The 15,234-nt window shown below is 37.2% G+C and overlaps 2 protein-coding genes across 2 annotated transcripts in view; both read right to left on the reverse strand.

Moving 5' to 3' along the window:
• PTPN22 (protein tyrosine phosphatase non-receptor type 22) overlaps window positions 1–3,895 on the reverse strand; it is a 42,619-nt gene extending 38,724 nt beyond the window's left edge. Inside the window, exons 1-2 of the mRNA XM_070939848.1 lie at window positions 3,884–3,895; window positions 3,471–3,581 (exon numbers count right to left, since the gene is read on the reverse strand). Coding sequence (XP_070795949.1) covers window positions 3,471–3,581; window positions 3,884–3,895 — 123 coding nt within the window. The remainder of the gene's footprint in view (window positions 1–3,470; window positions 3,582–3,883) is intronic.
• Window positions 3,896–8,762: 4,867 nt separating this feature from the next.
• On the reverse strand, window positions 8,763–15,093 carry LOC139314269 (bcl-2-like protein 15). Its single transcript, XM_070939849.1, has 4 exons — window positions 14,952–15,093; window positions 12,909–13,036; window positions 9,452–9,670; window positions 8,763–8,795 (listed from the first exon to the last, which is right to left on the reverse strand). The coding sequence occupies exons 1-4, from the start codon at window positions 15,091–15,093 to the stop codon at window positions 8,763–8,765; spliced, it is 522 nt and encodes a 173-aa protein (XP_070795950.1).
• Between the last annotated feature and the right edge of the window lie 141 nt (window positions 15,094–15,234).

Here is a 15,234-nt window from a genome sequence, read left to right on the forward strand (position 1 = left end):
TCTACACAAATCCAAATTTTCCTCCTGTACACCTAAACATAAATACACCAACTCTGTTAGTGCTGATGCAGATTTTCCATTCTATCATTCTATTTCATTTTCCATTTCCATTTCCATTCTACTTCAGAGACCAATGGAAGTGGCTACAAAATGACTCATTCAAATTTGAAATTTATCCCCTTGGTAGGCAGTTTACACATTGGTGTAAACACTGGCTTACTCATTTTCAGAAGCTACCATTTTGCCTTTATTGAGATTTCATGAACATTTTATGCCCATTCTCAGCCTGCTACCATGACACTTTTGCTTGCTGCAAAGGTTGGCTTTTCTAAAGAATGTGTTTGAATATTAATATGTACCTACACAGTTATTTAAAACAAAATAAAATTAAAAAATAGAGCCAGTTTGATGTAGTGGTTAAAGCACCAGGCTAGACACTGGGAGACCGTGAGTTGTAGTCCTGCTTTAGGCATAAAACCAACTGGGTGACCTTGGGCCAGACACTCTCTCCAGTCCTACGAAGGAGGCAATATGAAAATAAAGACTTATTCAGGCAGTCTCCAAAAAATGGGACAGGATTGAATATAAGGAAAAATAAATAAAAATATGAAACTGAACTATTTGCCATTTCAAAGGCTATAATTAAAGGGGAGAAACAGAAGTAGAAAAAAAAGATGGATATTAACAGAATTTTCCAAAATCAAAACCCACCTCTGAAAACCCAGGTGAAATAATTGGGTTACCCCCATTTTGGGTAATAATGGCTCTACTGTTTTCATTTGCAATATCTCAGATTTCTCCTGACTTGTTCCAAAACCAGGAAATGATTCACCGACAAACACATACATTCTGATGATTGCAAGCAGATTCTGATGATTGCAAAAACTATTTTAATGCGAAATCTAGCAATCACCAAGAAGAAAATGCTAACCATATTTATAATAAAAATGTGATTTCAATTCTTGCACATCTTTCTACAGCTGGTAGTACATCTTAAGCTAACAGTGTCTTGCTTTGGGGTTGGGAATAATAATTGACATCTGTCATTTGTTGCTATAATAGGTCATTTTGGTTTCAGACTGTTTGTTTCTGACCTTGCCAGACCTGGCCAGCACATAATAGATCAAGAAGTATTTTTGACACTCAATATCATCTCAGTAGCCTCAAAATGTTTGAAATAATTTGGAGAAATGGATCATGTTCAATTCTGATAGTAAAAACAAACCAACCCCTGACTCTTAATTGTAAATGTGTATCATTTGCATGCCTGCTTGGAAATTGTCCTCTGCTATAGCCATCAATCGCCAGTTTCATCCCGCAGCTAAAGTCAAATACTAGAAATAAATAACCGAACCAGAAGAAATGCCACAAAAATAAGCAATTAAAAATTTGTATTGCCTGAATAAATGAGAATAATTAATGACTGAATGCTTTTATGCTGTTCAAACTGAAAAATGGTTACCACCATTTTTTTTCCAGCACTCTGTCCTTATCAGGCCTAGAGACTTTTGAAGAGCTTTTTCCACCAAACACTTCTGGAGCATTTTCATAAAACACACTAAGAACATTTTAGTCATAACTGAGTCATCTGTGAACATTGATAATCCAAGAATACAGCAACTAATGCATTATTATAGCAGATGATATTCTACCCAGCTTTCTCAAGCTAGGAATTTTTATAGTCCCTAAGTCAGTTCCTCCAAGAGATGGAGTGAGAAATACCTGCATAGCAAGTTTAAGAAACAAGGAAAACTGAATAGGCACCCAAATCACAAAAGACTGAATATAGGTTTTCTACTGCAAAGATCTGAAGGCTAAAAACAACCTCCTCTGGGCTTAACAAGTTGCAACAGGAAACCAAAAACAGAACCCAAAGATTGAGCCAATGGAAACAAGGCATGATGTCTCTGGAAGAGCATTGCAATTGACTAGTAACATTTATTAGCATCGTTGCTTTAGTGAGCCTACCTGAATGAATATGACTAAAGAAGTAAGAATGTAGGAAAGGTTTAATGAGTGTACAATTTTAATATGTACTTCAAATTCACCCACACACACACACGCACACACACACACACACATACACAAACGTATTTATGAAAGCAAGAAATTAAAATATTAGCTTTTTTTGTACTTGGTAATTACAGATTTCTTAGTAGACACGGAACATAGGGTGACAATACACAAAGATTCTTCTGTAGAAGTGGACTATTTAATATAGCTATTGGAAACTAGATGGGTTTGTTTGCAAAAAATAAAATTCTAATTTCTAGCACTCTGATATCTAGCAGTGCCATGCCTAGTTTCTGTTGCAAAAATCTTTTTTTTTCTTTAGCAGTACAAAAGCAACTCTTATCAAATTAATGAAAAGATATTTATCTTTTCAAGTCATTTCTTGCCAAGTAATCTGAGACATTCTAGGGTATGGTCTATACACTGCCTTTCAAATCCAAGTATTAGTGTTCATACAAGCTAAAGTTATATTAGAGCTATTATTTACATGAGGATACAGTGCTCATGTAATCCTTGCTATCCTATGCTATCCTTCAAGAAATTACCCTTAGTGACCTGCTAAAAACTCTCATGGATTCCCAGGAACTCCTCAAAACATAATTTTCAATTTATAATATACTGGGACTCTGACAAGTTGTTATTAAATCAAAGGCTTCAATTCACAGTCATCATAGTCTTCACCTTGTGGTTATCTCTTTCCCATGTATGTTTTTTTTAATCTGACTTTGATAGTCTAAGGCTCTTTTTGATTTAGTTCTTGCTAGTCATCCTTCAAGACTATACAAACATTATTCTTAAAATTATAGTCTTCTCCTTGGGCTGCGGGTTGAGGTGGGAAGAGGTTGCTGCTCCTAACCACTGGCTCTGCTTCTGCCTCTTCACCTATTTTGAAATTTGAGTCAGAAGAAGGGGCAATGTTTTCCTTCTGAACAGATGTATGGATCACCCTGAAAGAGAGGAACTGAACAATAGCAGCAAGGAGGCAAATGTATTCAGGGAGAGCCCTTCCTACATGGACAGCATTTAATTGGAAGGCTCCCTACAACCTGGAGCCAACAGTGTCTGGGGCCCTCCTAAATCACTTATCAACCCAGGAGGTCCTTTATTTCTCTCCATAAAGTGGAAAATTTATTTATTGTTTGACTTCTATAGCTGCCTATCTCAACAAGTGACTTTCCCAACCATTTCGCAATCAAGCTAGAACTATCGTTTAGTTCATACAATCCTACAAGAAAAAACGGGAAGGATTGAGTTTGAACCTTAAAGTAATTTAAAGTTCAGGCAGTTCCCATCTGTCCCCTTCAATGCTATTTTAAATGCTTTCATAAGAAAAAAAAACACCTTACAAGCATGAATTAACGGTTTACTAAAACAACAGGGTGATCTTCTTAAAACATAGTATTAATTCTTCCTTTAAAATGAAACCATGCTTAGAAATATTGCTGCAGCTTGCTTACCAAATATTCACTGGTGAATTCTTCCTTGTTGAGGTTTCTGTTTCTGATCCTTTTCAGGTTTTTCATGATGATTTCTCTTTGATCCATGCCGTAAAACAAGATGAAGATGAACTGTCAGAAAGGAAGATGAACATGACAAATACATGCTACAATGGAAACAGCCACCAGTGTGGAGGGTTCCTGTTGGAGTCTGGTTTGCTTAGCTCATCACAAGACCAGAAGGAAGTGAGTATGAATGTAGCAGCCACAGTGGGGAACTAAAAAAAAAAAAAAAATCTTTGCCAGGCCCTAGTGCCTTCAACCTTGAGAATGAAATAAATAATATATTGTTTTACAAAACGAAAAACCATCTTACTTTGGTTAAAATGAGCCTAAAGTCTCATGTTCATTTTTCTTTAAGTTGAGCTTCTCACCCAACAGATCATTGAGATAGCATTCTTTCCATGAAGAGAAAAAGAAGGAAAAAATAGCTGCAAAGATATCTCAGGTCTCTGATATATGCCTTGTAATGTAGTCAGATTTCATTACTAAATCCATCTTCTTCATTTATAAGTCTGAAATACTTTTGTGCTGATAAGCAGCTTTCTCAGATTTTAAGAACATTCTTTGTACATACATTCACTTTTCTCCTCCCACCAGAAAGAGATGGCTTAGCTTTTCAAATATATTAGTCACGCCTTAGCCCTAAACTTTGCAGAAAATATTCCAAAATATTCAGACATTGCTGCCCTTTCACATGACCTAGACTGAACTTTTCAGAAAACTTCAGCAGCAGACATTTTTATGTCCAAATTTTAATTACCCAGGGATTATTGTAAAATTGACTAGACAGTTCCTGGAATGCAGACTATCTGAGTGATTTTTGTTACCGTTCACTCTCCCTTCAGAAGAATGTTGATTTCAGTTTTTGGGAAACTTAAGTAAAAACAAGATTCTAAATACCTCTTCTGCCTACTTAACTTACAAAAATAGTTTGCAAGAAGAGGGTTGTGTCTCTACCACAGGGGAGCACTGCCCCCAGCTGTTTCTTCATTGACATGTTAATGACTAACATATGGAATATCCCTTGTGGTTGGAACAAACTAGATACTCAGAATAAATTCATAAATAAGGCAAAGTTTATTTAACATTCTTCATATCACTGTATGTACCTGAACCCAAAATTTTCTGGCTTTTTTGCATCTCCAGCAGGCATGATTTTAAAAAGCCTCACGTTTTCCACATCCCTTGCCATACAAACCTAGATATATCTTTCTGCAATTGTTTAAATGGAACAAAATAGGTTTTGCTTGAAATAAAAACATCATTCTAGGCAATACATTCATTTCTTTCACATTCTCCCTAGCAGTTACAACTGTAATTTCTCCATCTTAGCATGTCCTTCTTACTTTTATTCCATGCCTTAATGAAATTGTTCTGAAATAGCATGCAATTCATATTTTATCATAGTAAAATCTTTTCACTTTTTTTCTCAATCTTAAAACCATTTTTTCCCATGTTCTCTTTACTCTTCCATCTTTGTGTTTTTGTTAACATCTTTGTTTTCCCATTATTAATTTTAAATCCAGCTATTGCACCAAAATCCTTTATTTTTTTCATTGTGTTTCAATGGTTTAAAGTACTGAAATAATTCATTTTTGAGGAACATTTGCTTCATTTATATTCAACGTTAGGTATTTAAAATTTATATTTATGCCAAAAAAGAAGAAGCATAGGATGGGGGATATTTGGCTTGTAAACTATGTCTGTGTAAAAAATCTTGGAACAGTAAATGACCACAAACAGAATATGAGTCAGCCATGCAATGTAGCTATCAGATATATATTGATGGTCGTGCTCATTTGGTTCTATGAGGAAGTTATTTAGTCAATACAGCTTCAGGTTCAAAAGGTTGTTTTTATTATTTACAAATATATACATGCATACGATAATGAACAAGATGTCCTGTTACATTTTTACCCTAACTGTATGACTCAGATGTTGAGAGGAGAGAGAAATCCACGTGTTGTCTCGCTGAGAGATAGATGAGAGAGAGAGAGAAAAAGGGGAAGATGTCCAAGTGGTTTCTAGGTAAGAGTCCAATAAGAGAGTTCATTGGCTGATATAGTCACATGTGATGTCTGTAAAGACTTAACCCCTTCTGGTCTGTGGTGCATCATATGCAGGCAATATCTGACAGTAGCTGCAAATGGCAAATGAAAATGTAACCTGTTTCTACAGAAGTGTAGCTTCCAGAGAATGGGAAATAATAGTTCCACTTTAATTTTCATGCTCTTTCAGTTCTGAGCACCAGATTTTTATGAAATGTTGTAAATGCGGTACCAATTCAGACAAACTAGAACAGGTTCCGAAAAAGGCAGTAAGGATAATAAGGTTAGCAATTTGAAAAGAAATTGAGAAAATTGATGATGTTTAATTTTAAATAAAGATCATTATGGTGGTATTTTTCAAATACCGTCACAGAAATCATACAGTTTCCCATTCTAGAGTGCAACACACAGGCATGTTCAGACTGACTAAAAGGGAAAAAAAACCCCTCTATTCAGTAAGAACAGTTTGGCAGGCAGCCAATTTTCTAAAAAGTGGGCTTCCCCTTACTGGCTAAACAGTCATGTGTCTGGGAAGTTTCTATTTGGATTCTTGGACTGAGCAAGAAGTTGGACTTATTGGCCTAAATGACTCTTTATAAGATTACAATATTACATTTTCTTTCCTTTGTTTGAGAACTGGAATTATAGTTCAAGAAGACATATACAGTGGATAATCCTCGTACTTCTGATTGTTTCTTTGATTCTGATTTCTTCAAACGCATTCTAGAAAATAGTTGAATTTCCTTAAGTAGCACTTAGACTTTCATACCACTTTGTAGTGTTTTAAAGCATTCTCTGGGCTCTTTACAATATCAGCATATTGCCCCCAATCATCTGAGTCTTAAATTCATCAAGCTCAGAAGGATGGAAGAATGATTCACAACCCCGAGTCTGTCAGAACTGAACTCCAAGCTGTGGGCAGAGTTTGCCTTCAATGCTGCATTACAACCACTGCGCCATCAGGGCTCTTAGAAGAAACATATACTTTATTTTAGCCAAGAAGTTATGCACATGCAAACACTACTACTTTAAATGGGATCAATATATTCAACATTTCCCAAACTGAAGCTCTGCTAGCTTGGAGTGATGGGAAGTGTAGTTCAGCACATTTGAAGGATGTGAGGTTGACATATGAAAGTGCAATTTACTCAAAAACAAATATTTTCAAGCAAGAATGGAACAGCCAGTCTTGCCATATCTATTAAAAAAGAAAGGACTGTCAACAAGGCAGAATCCTTCATACCAGTTACTGCTAGGTAATTTAAATTTCCAATTCAATTATACCTTATAATTATGTAGATATTGCACATGAGCAATATGGGATATATCAGAGTAATAAATTGAGGGAAAACCATTGTCATTTGGTTCAAATGAGGTATGTTTCCAGATAAAGCATATATTACACAATCTTGAACTTTAATAATCCATATTTCTTCTATCTTTCTTATTCTTAGGTGTTCATAACTATCTTCTTCATATGCCAATATGGTTAGTTACAGCTTTCTAACATACTTTACAATATTTTTCCTGAGATATTTTATCCTGCAAAAGTTTACATATAGAAAACTGACACCAACTAACAACCCAGAAAAATGAGATGCCAGTAATACTCGTCTTCCCAGATATAGACATTTCCTTTGTATGAAACAGGAATATATTAATAACTAGGACCAAGGAATTGGTGATCTACAATTCCTGCATGATAAAATCTCTCAGATTCGGACCAGCCTGGACTACGATTGGATAGCCTTGGATGGGATGACGGAGGTGAGTCTTAAGAGTGTCACCTGGGAAGAGTTTGACTATGTGACTCCTGAGGACATGGACAGGATTTTGGACCCGTGTCCCTCCTGGTTGGTGTTGACCTCCCGGGAGGTTACCCGAGGCTGGTTTCAGGAGATTACCAACGCTTCATTGAGTGAGGGGGTCTTCCCATCTGCCCTGAAAGAGGCGGTGGTGAGGCCCCTCCTCAAGAAGCCTTCCCTGGACCTGGCTATATTAGCTAACTATCATCCTGTCTCCAACTTCGGCTTCGCGGCGAAGGTTGTTGAGAGTGTGGTGGCGCGACAACTTCCTCGATTCCTGGATGAAGCTGTCTATCTAGATCCGTGCCAGTCGGGCTTCAGGGCGGATTATAGCATGGAAACGGCATTGATCACATTGGTTGATGATCTCTGGAGGGCCCGGGACAGGGGTTGCTCCTCTGTCCTAGTCCTCCTAGATCTCTCAGTGGCTTTTGATACCATCAATCATGGTATCATGCTGCATCGGCTAGAGGGGGTGGGAGTGGGGGGCACCGTGCTACGGTGGTTCTCCTCCTTCCTCTCTGACTGTATGCAGTTTGTGTTGACAGGGGGCAGAGGTCGACCTCGAGGTTCCTCACTTATGGGGTGCCACAAGGGTCGGTCCTCTCGCCTCTTCTGTTTAACATTTATGTGAAGCCACTGGGTGAGATCATCCATGCCTTTGGGGTGAAGTGTCAACTGTATGCCGATGACACGCAGTTGTACATTTCTACCCCAGGCCACCCCAATGATGCCCTTGACGTGATGTCCCGCTGCCTGGAGGCCGTGCAGATCTGTGGGGGCCCCGGCCCTATGGAATGAACTGCCCCTGGACATACGAAGGATTCCCGACCTCCATGCCTTCCATCGCGCTCTGAAGACCCTATTATTCCAGCAAGCTGGACTGACAGGATAAAGGTTTTTTAAATTGGTTTTTGATAGGGGTTTTAAAATGATCTTAGTTGAATGTTTTAAATTTGGCCGAATGATTGAATTATTTTAATAAGCTTTTAATTTTTGTTGTACATTGTTTTTACCATGGCTGTTCACCACCCTGAGTCCCTCAGGAGAAGGGAGGTATACAAATATAATAAATTAAACTAAACTAAACTACTAAAGCAGGAGACTATAAATTGGTGCAATGTATTGTGTGGAATTGTGGCTGCAGGAATTATCTCATTATCAAAAGAATTATTTCATTATCTATGAAATTCTTTTTGACTAACAATTTAATTGCAATGACAACCAAACTATTTTTTTTTAATTAATTACATTTATTTTGTTTCTTTACAGAATGGTATACAGCCTTTTCAATTCATTTGCAGTTCCATTCCCAGTTTTGAAGTAATTCTCTATTTGCTTCGAAGCTCTATTTCCTCCAAAATAGCAGATGGGTTTTTCATATTGGAATCAAGAAACTATGGGCTGTTTAAACTTCTATCAAGATGACTCTAAAAAAAAGGAAAGAAAGAAAAATATTGCTAATCAGATGAGGGTGGAAGGAGCAATAAATGACCTTTCTCTAAAGTATATAGTAAAGATCCTGAATCCATTGTTATGAAACACATTGGGATTTTGATTTAAGACCTGAAAATAACATCAGTAGATGCCACTGTATTTGCCCCCATATCTTATACTCAGAGGGAATATCATTGCACAAGATAAGGATATGGTCCCATCCATTAAATATGGAAGGAGCTTGCCTTGTCCTTTGCCTGTCTTCAGCAATCGGCTCCTTCTGCTTATTGCTTGGGAACTGCAGATTAGTGACATTCATGAATCAGGATATAAGAAAGGAGTCGATCATTTTGTATTAGTGCAGATTATTTTACATTTAGAAATATTTCAGTTAAAACTGAGGAATAAATTTTTAAAATAGGACACTGAAATTTTTCCATGTGGTGCTTTCAGATTGGTTGGGACTGCAACAGTCAGAATTTCCAATGAATAACTGTTGACTGTTTAATATTTTTGTTCACTGGAATTAATGGAGTAGTAATTCATGTTCTTCTGCTAGTTATTTTTTCTGTTTTCTGAGCTTTTGAAGGTTGGCCTTAAATGCAATTACCCAAATCCTAAGTCACAGTTAAACATTAATTTAACTTACCCAACCACCTTGCCTTTCAATATAGCCTCTCACTTCAGGATTTCCATTGATTGTTTCTGTGAGTATGTTTATCAGACCGTTATCTCCATCAGTTTTATTTATAAATTTCACAAACAACTTCACAGCAACAATTAGAAAAGCTCTTTCAGGCTCTAGCCCAGGAGTTTGACTGCTCCAATTCCTGCTGAGAGATTCTACTGCTTCTCTGAATTTCTTTATCTGTAAACATAGAGTGAATATTTCAAAAAACAAAACAAACAAAAAAAAACAACAACAGGCATTTATGGTGGGAACAGCTTTGATTCACTTTAAAATTTACATCAAACATTTATCAATAGGATCAAAGATCTATTTTGTTCTACTCGTTCAACAAAATTGTTTGACAAACATAATGCTTAAGGTATTTCAATCAAAGCTTAGAATAGTCTATCTTTCACGAACTAACCAATCCCTTCTTAGAAAAAAAATGAAGATCAAGAGCTGATGAAGAGACAAGCAAATATGAAATAAGGATGTCAAAGCTTGACATGAGATCTTGATGGAATCATCTTCCACTCATTAATTTTAGACTGAAAGCCTAACACAAAGACACTGTCTCAAAAACAGTCAACATCATTACACTGAAAGTGAGAGGTATGGAACTGCCAGTTTGTTTTAAGAAGTTTACCTTGGGTCAAGTTTCTCTTAAGAGGGGATGACCTCTACTATCTCTGCTTTTGGAATCAGCCCTGCCTAATAACAGTCAATCATAGTAAAACAACATCCATAATAGCTTTTTTTTTTTTTTTTTTACATCATTCCAAAACCTTATTCTCTTTCTCAGGCTTTCTTAGGATTGATCTAGCCTTGTTGTATTGTACCCTCTGAACCTTGATTTCTGATACAAAATTCTCTGTTTGGATTTCCGGACTGAATCTTGACCATGTTTTTCTTTACCACTGTCAATGGAAGAGTGCCCTCCTGGTTTTGGGCTTGAGTCATTGACGTCTTGCTTTGGTTTTTATAGTACTCCTGACTAAAGCTAATCACTAGATAATAAAAATGAAAGTACAAGGATTATGGATAAAGAAATCAGAAGATACAACAGCATCCTTTTTATTAGTGCCTAAAATAGCAAAGGAATGAAAAATAGACAATGAAATAAGAACTGAAAGAAATAAAATAAGATGAAAGAACAGGGATAAAACTGCAGTGCCTCGAATTCTATAATTAACTATTGTTTGCTATATTAATCTGTTGATCTAAATTAGGGGTGTCAAACTCCAGCTCCGGGAGCTGGATCTGGCCTGTGGGGTGCTTAGATCTGTCCGCCCTGGAAACAGTGAAGGATTGGCCCACAATGCCTCTGCCAGTGAAAATGGGGCTCAGGAGGGGCGTGCACAGCCCTCCTGACTCCAATTTTGCAGGCAGATGGTTGCAGGAGACCATTGCAGCTGAAAACGGAGTTTGGGAACCTGTTTTCACTCGCAGAGCGCTTGAGCCACCACAGGTGTCCCTGACATGAGTGACAATGAGCTGGCCATGCCCATCCTGGCCATGCCTGGCCATGTCAAACATAACTCTGATGCAGCCCTTAGTGAAATAGAGTTTGACACCCCTGATCTAAATCGATTCCACATAATCACTATACTGCTCTTGAAAATGTAACACAGAATAGATGAGAAACCAGCATAAAATAAAACTTCCAGTGAAGATTCACATTCCTAGAGGAGCAGGAACAGAATTGCAATGGAGATTGGTGGTCAGATGGTGAATTCTGGCTAATGAAATCTCTCTGGAAAAAGAAAAGATCATGAGGTCTCTCACATGAACTCTGGACAGCTGGTTCTTGTTAGTGGAATGCAGGAGCTGAGGTTTTGTGATTAACTTGGGAGTTGCGTGGCTGCGAATCATTGATTCAATCCAGCTTCAATATAGTCTATAATTCAGGGGTGTCAAACTGGCTGACTGCAGGCCAGATGTGTCACACGCAGGCCACACCCACCCTAGTTCTGCGAAGGGGAAAACATTGTGAAGTGTCATGTGACGGCAACATGACGGGGCAAGTTTGACACCCATGAATATGGGCATAAGGCTCACTGAACCTCATTTCTTAATCACTTTTGGAAATTGCTTCTTACCTGCTTTTTAGCTATTAGGAACCTTCACAATGATAAGTTTTAGGGCAATGTGTAAAGCTCTTTCAATCCTTGGTGAAAGATGTTGAAAGACTTTTTTTTTTTTTTGAATGAAAGGAAAGGGTCACCAAAACATTGATTTTGGAAAGTTACAAGTGGACTAAGGGTTCAAATGGATTTGAAGCAGGGGTGGGTTCCACTTATCTTTACTACCGGTTTGCAACGGGAGCACACGAACGGGAAGCTTCTGCACATGCGCAGATCACCCATGATGACATTGTGGCAGGTGGTCGGAGCCTCCCACCAGTTTTACTACCAGGAGCAACCCACCAGTGATTTGAATTAAGATTTTGAAATTAATTATATGACTCATTCCCATAGGAAAGAAAGAATTTTGAATTCTTTAAGAAACAGTAGGATAATGCTTTGAAAATTGGACGCTAGAGGGAACTAGAAGGAACTAAAGATTATAATTAAAGGAGAAAAGCAATTAAATTTGACTTACTAATATAGAACAGAGCAAAATATTTTAACATTGGATGATTTGAAGAATATTTGTGAACAATGGACCAGGAGTTAATTTTAAAAATCTCTGCCATTATAGAAAGGCTATGCTTAAATGATATTATGGAAGGCTGAGACTGATTTGAAAGGAGATTTGAAAATGATAGGCTATAAGAAAGATATGAAAAAGATGCTACACCCAGTATTTATTTGTTTGTTTATATCTCACCTTTTTACTTTTAGACATAACTCAAGGTTTACTTTTATAAATAACTCAAACTAATACTCCTTTCTTCTCCTATTTTCCCTACAACAACAACTCTGTGAGGTGAGTTGGACTGGGAGAGAATGAGTCACCCAGCTGTCTTCCATGCTTATAACACAGAACTGGACTCACGGTCTCCTGCACCTTAACCACTAGACCAGTGATAGCTAACCTTTTTTTCCTCGGGTGCCAAAAATGTGCGCACACACACGCACGATCGCACGCACATTTCTTTTACTTTTTTACTATGTCATTTTTCTTTGTTTTCTATTTTTCTTTTTTATTTTGCCTTCTTTTCTGCACTTGGTTTTTCTTTTTATTCTTTTTTTTTTAAGTTTGTAGTAGTTCATACCTTTTTAATTGTAACATTCAAAACAATTGCTACTTTTTAAATAGAGCATAAAACATATCAAACTGGAACAGATCAAAGCAGCCAATATAAAATGCTTTTCATCTATGAGGCCACAAAAAAGTATTCTGGCATAATTTACATCTACATAGATAATTTCTATTAGTTAATGGTAAACTAAAACGGATGGATTTTGACCACAATGCTTAGGAAGGTAATTACCTCTTTTCTGGTTTCCTCTACAATCACTGCCTGAACTTGGCCCTCAATTTCTGCGTTGTACTGATCTCCTATGGACTGCAGTAACTTGGCAATACCAACTGGATCAAAATTGCTTGCTGAATCACCTGCTGGTTAACAGAAAGGCAATACAGATTTACAGGTTCTCTCCCTATACAAAAATATTCTAATTCAATTTCTCTTTGATTTCAATTCTAACCCTTTTGACATGTCCCATATGACATTTGACTATAAATTTCCCATATGGACATGTCCCATATAAATTTAGCTAAAGAGAATTTAAATTTGCTTATTTAAAAAAATACAGGTAATTCTCAGGTTACAACCACTTGTTCAGCAGCTATTCGAAGTTATAAAAGTGCTGATCAGGGGGGGAGGGGCTTGCAACTGGTCTGTGAAGTTGCAGTTAATGCAGCATCCTTTCAGTCATGGGATCATAAATTCTGACATTCCTTACTGCTTCCCATAAGTGAGGTCAATGGGGAGCTGGCAGGAAGCTGTAAGTTGCTCCTGCTGGTTTTCCACTTGCCTCTGCCCTATAGCAGGGATCTTCAACTTTGGAACTTTAAGCCTGGTGGACTTCAACTCCCAGAATTCTAGGAGTTGAGGTCCTCCAGGCTTAAAGTTGCCAAGGTTGGAGACTGCTGCTCTATAGTGCCTGCCTTTGGCAACTTCCCAGTCCCCCTATGGTACCCACACATTTTCCAATGCTTCATAGTGCCTGTCCGTGAGACTCCCTCACCAACTCATAGTTCTCACTTGCTAGCCTCCATCTCTGGGGCTCCTGTTCTATGAATTGTACGTCTATGAAGAGAAAACAAAGTTTTCTAGCTCGGAGAACAAAATGAAAAAGGAAATATCTAGAGAAAGGAAGAAGTAGAAAGCTCACTCCACTAACCTAGCTTACATAATTGGGAAAATAAAAGCAGTGGAAGAAAGTTAACAGATATTAACACAGTTATAGATACATTACACAGGTAACATCTTAGTATGTAATGATCATAAACCTCAAAATGTCCCACAGCATACACAGACTAATTTATCTGCATCACAATTGAGACAGTCTGAGACAGAATTTGGTATCCCTCACACAATGATTTCACAGGTGATTGCATAGAATAAACTGACCTATTTGGTTTCAGTTTCAACTTTGGGGGCAATATCTTACTATTTGTTTTGGGGGCTGCTTCTGCTCACTTTCATGTCTTACCACACTAACCATGATATCTGCAAAGACCATGGGCTAAATGGCCACCATTGCCCTATTACCTATGTGTGTTCCTTTTTGCAGCTATTACACAGAAGAGTAATTAGCAATAGTAATAGCATTTATTTATTTGTTCAACTTGTATGCTGCCTTTCTCCGAAGACTCAAGGCTGCTTTAGACTGATATACCACTCCATATTGCTTTACAGCACTGTCTGGGCAGTTTACAATGTCACCATATTGCCCCGAACAAACTGAGTCCTCACTTTATTGACCTTGAAAGGATGGAAAGCTGAGACAATCTTCTTCATGTACACATTTATTATGTTTTATCGATAGAAATAAAATACAAAATAGAGTTCAGAATGAACTCTGTGGCTCTACCATTTAATCACTGTGCCATCAGGGCTCTTTATATATATATATACACATATATACACATACATTTAAAAATACACATACACATACATATACATATACATACATATATACACTTATATATATACACACACACACACACATATACATACACACACATATGTAATTATATTATATATAATATATAGATTTATATTTATTTAGATATATATATAATATTTATCTATCTATATATGTTTCATATATATTATCTTTTTAGGATTTTGAAAACTTGGCTGACTTACTCTAACAAAACCCAGTACCGATAGCAAACCTTTTTTTTTTTTTTAACTCCAAGCAAGAAGATCCAGCAGCTGGTCCTGACTTCAAAATTTGGGAAATACAAAGCCACCCTTTCCCCCTCCCCCATCACAATTTACTTTAGAAAGAAACCCTTATACCTTGTGCTCGGACTTCATTTCCAGAGTGGAGCTTCAGGCATCGATCAGTTACTTGTCCCCATGGCTCCCTTAAGCAAAGAGTAGTAAACAAGGCTTCCACAATTTGTTCTGTTTGTTCTTCAAACGTCATTGAGTTGTTCATCTTCAGGTATGTATTATAAACTTACTTTTCTAAGAATTGCTTCTTCTGTTGTGTAGAAGAGATTGACCATAAAAAGCCTCCAGCAACTTCCTTCATTTACAGATCAGAATGAGAAACATAATTTACAAAGTAAAATTATTT

This window comes from Pituophis catenifer, unplaced genomic scaffold, assembly GCF_029215685.1.
Source record: "Pituophis catenifer annectens isolate HBS135680 unplaced genomic scaffold, rPitCat1.0.hap2 SCAF_3, whole genome shotgun sequence".
In the NCBI taxonomy this organism is placed as follows: domain Eukaryota; kingdom Metazoa; phylum Chordata; class Lepidosauria; order Squamata; family Colubridae; genus Pituophis; species Pituophis catenifer.

What these genes read in the sequence shown, in the direction of transcription:
- LOC139314269 (XM_070939849.1), bottom strand. Translation starts at nt 15,093, where the DNA reads ATGAACAACTCAATGACGTTTGAAGAACAAACAGAACAAATTGTGGAA. An exon ending in TAGAGGAAACCAGAAAAGAG is followed by an intron (nt 9,671 to 12,908) that starts GTAATTACCTTC and finishes CTATGTTTACAG; the next exon opens with ATAAAGAAATTCAGAGAAGC. An exon ending in TTGAAAGGCAAGGTGGTTGG is followed by an intron (nt 8,796 to 9,451) that starts GTAAGTTAAATT and finishes CCTTTTTTTTAG; the next exon opens with AGTCATCTTGATAGAAGTTT.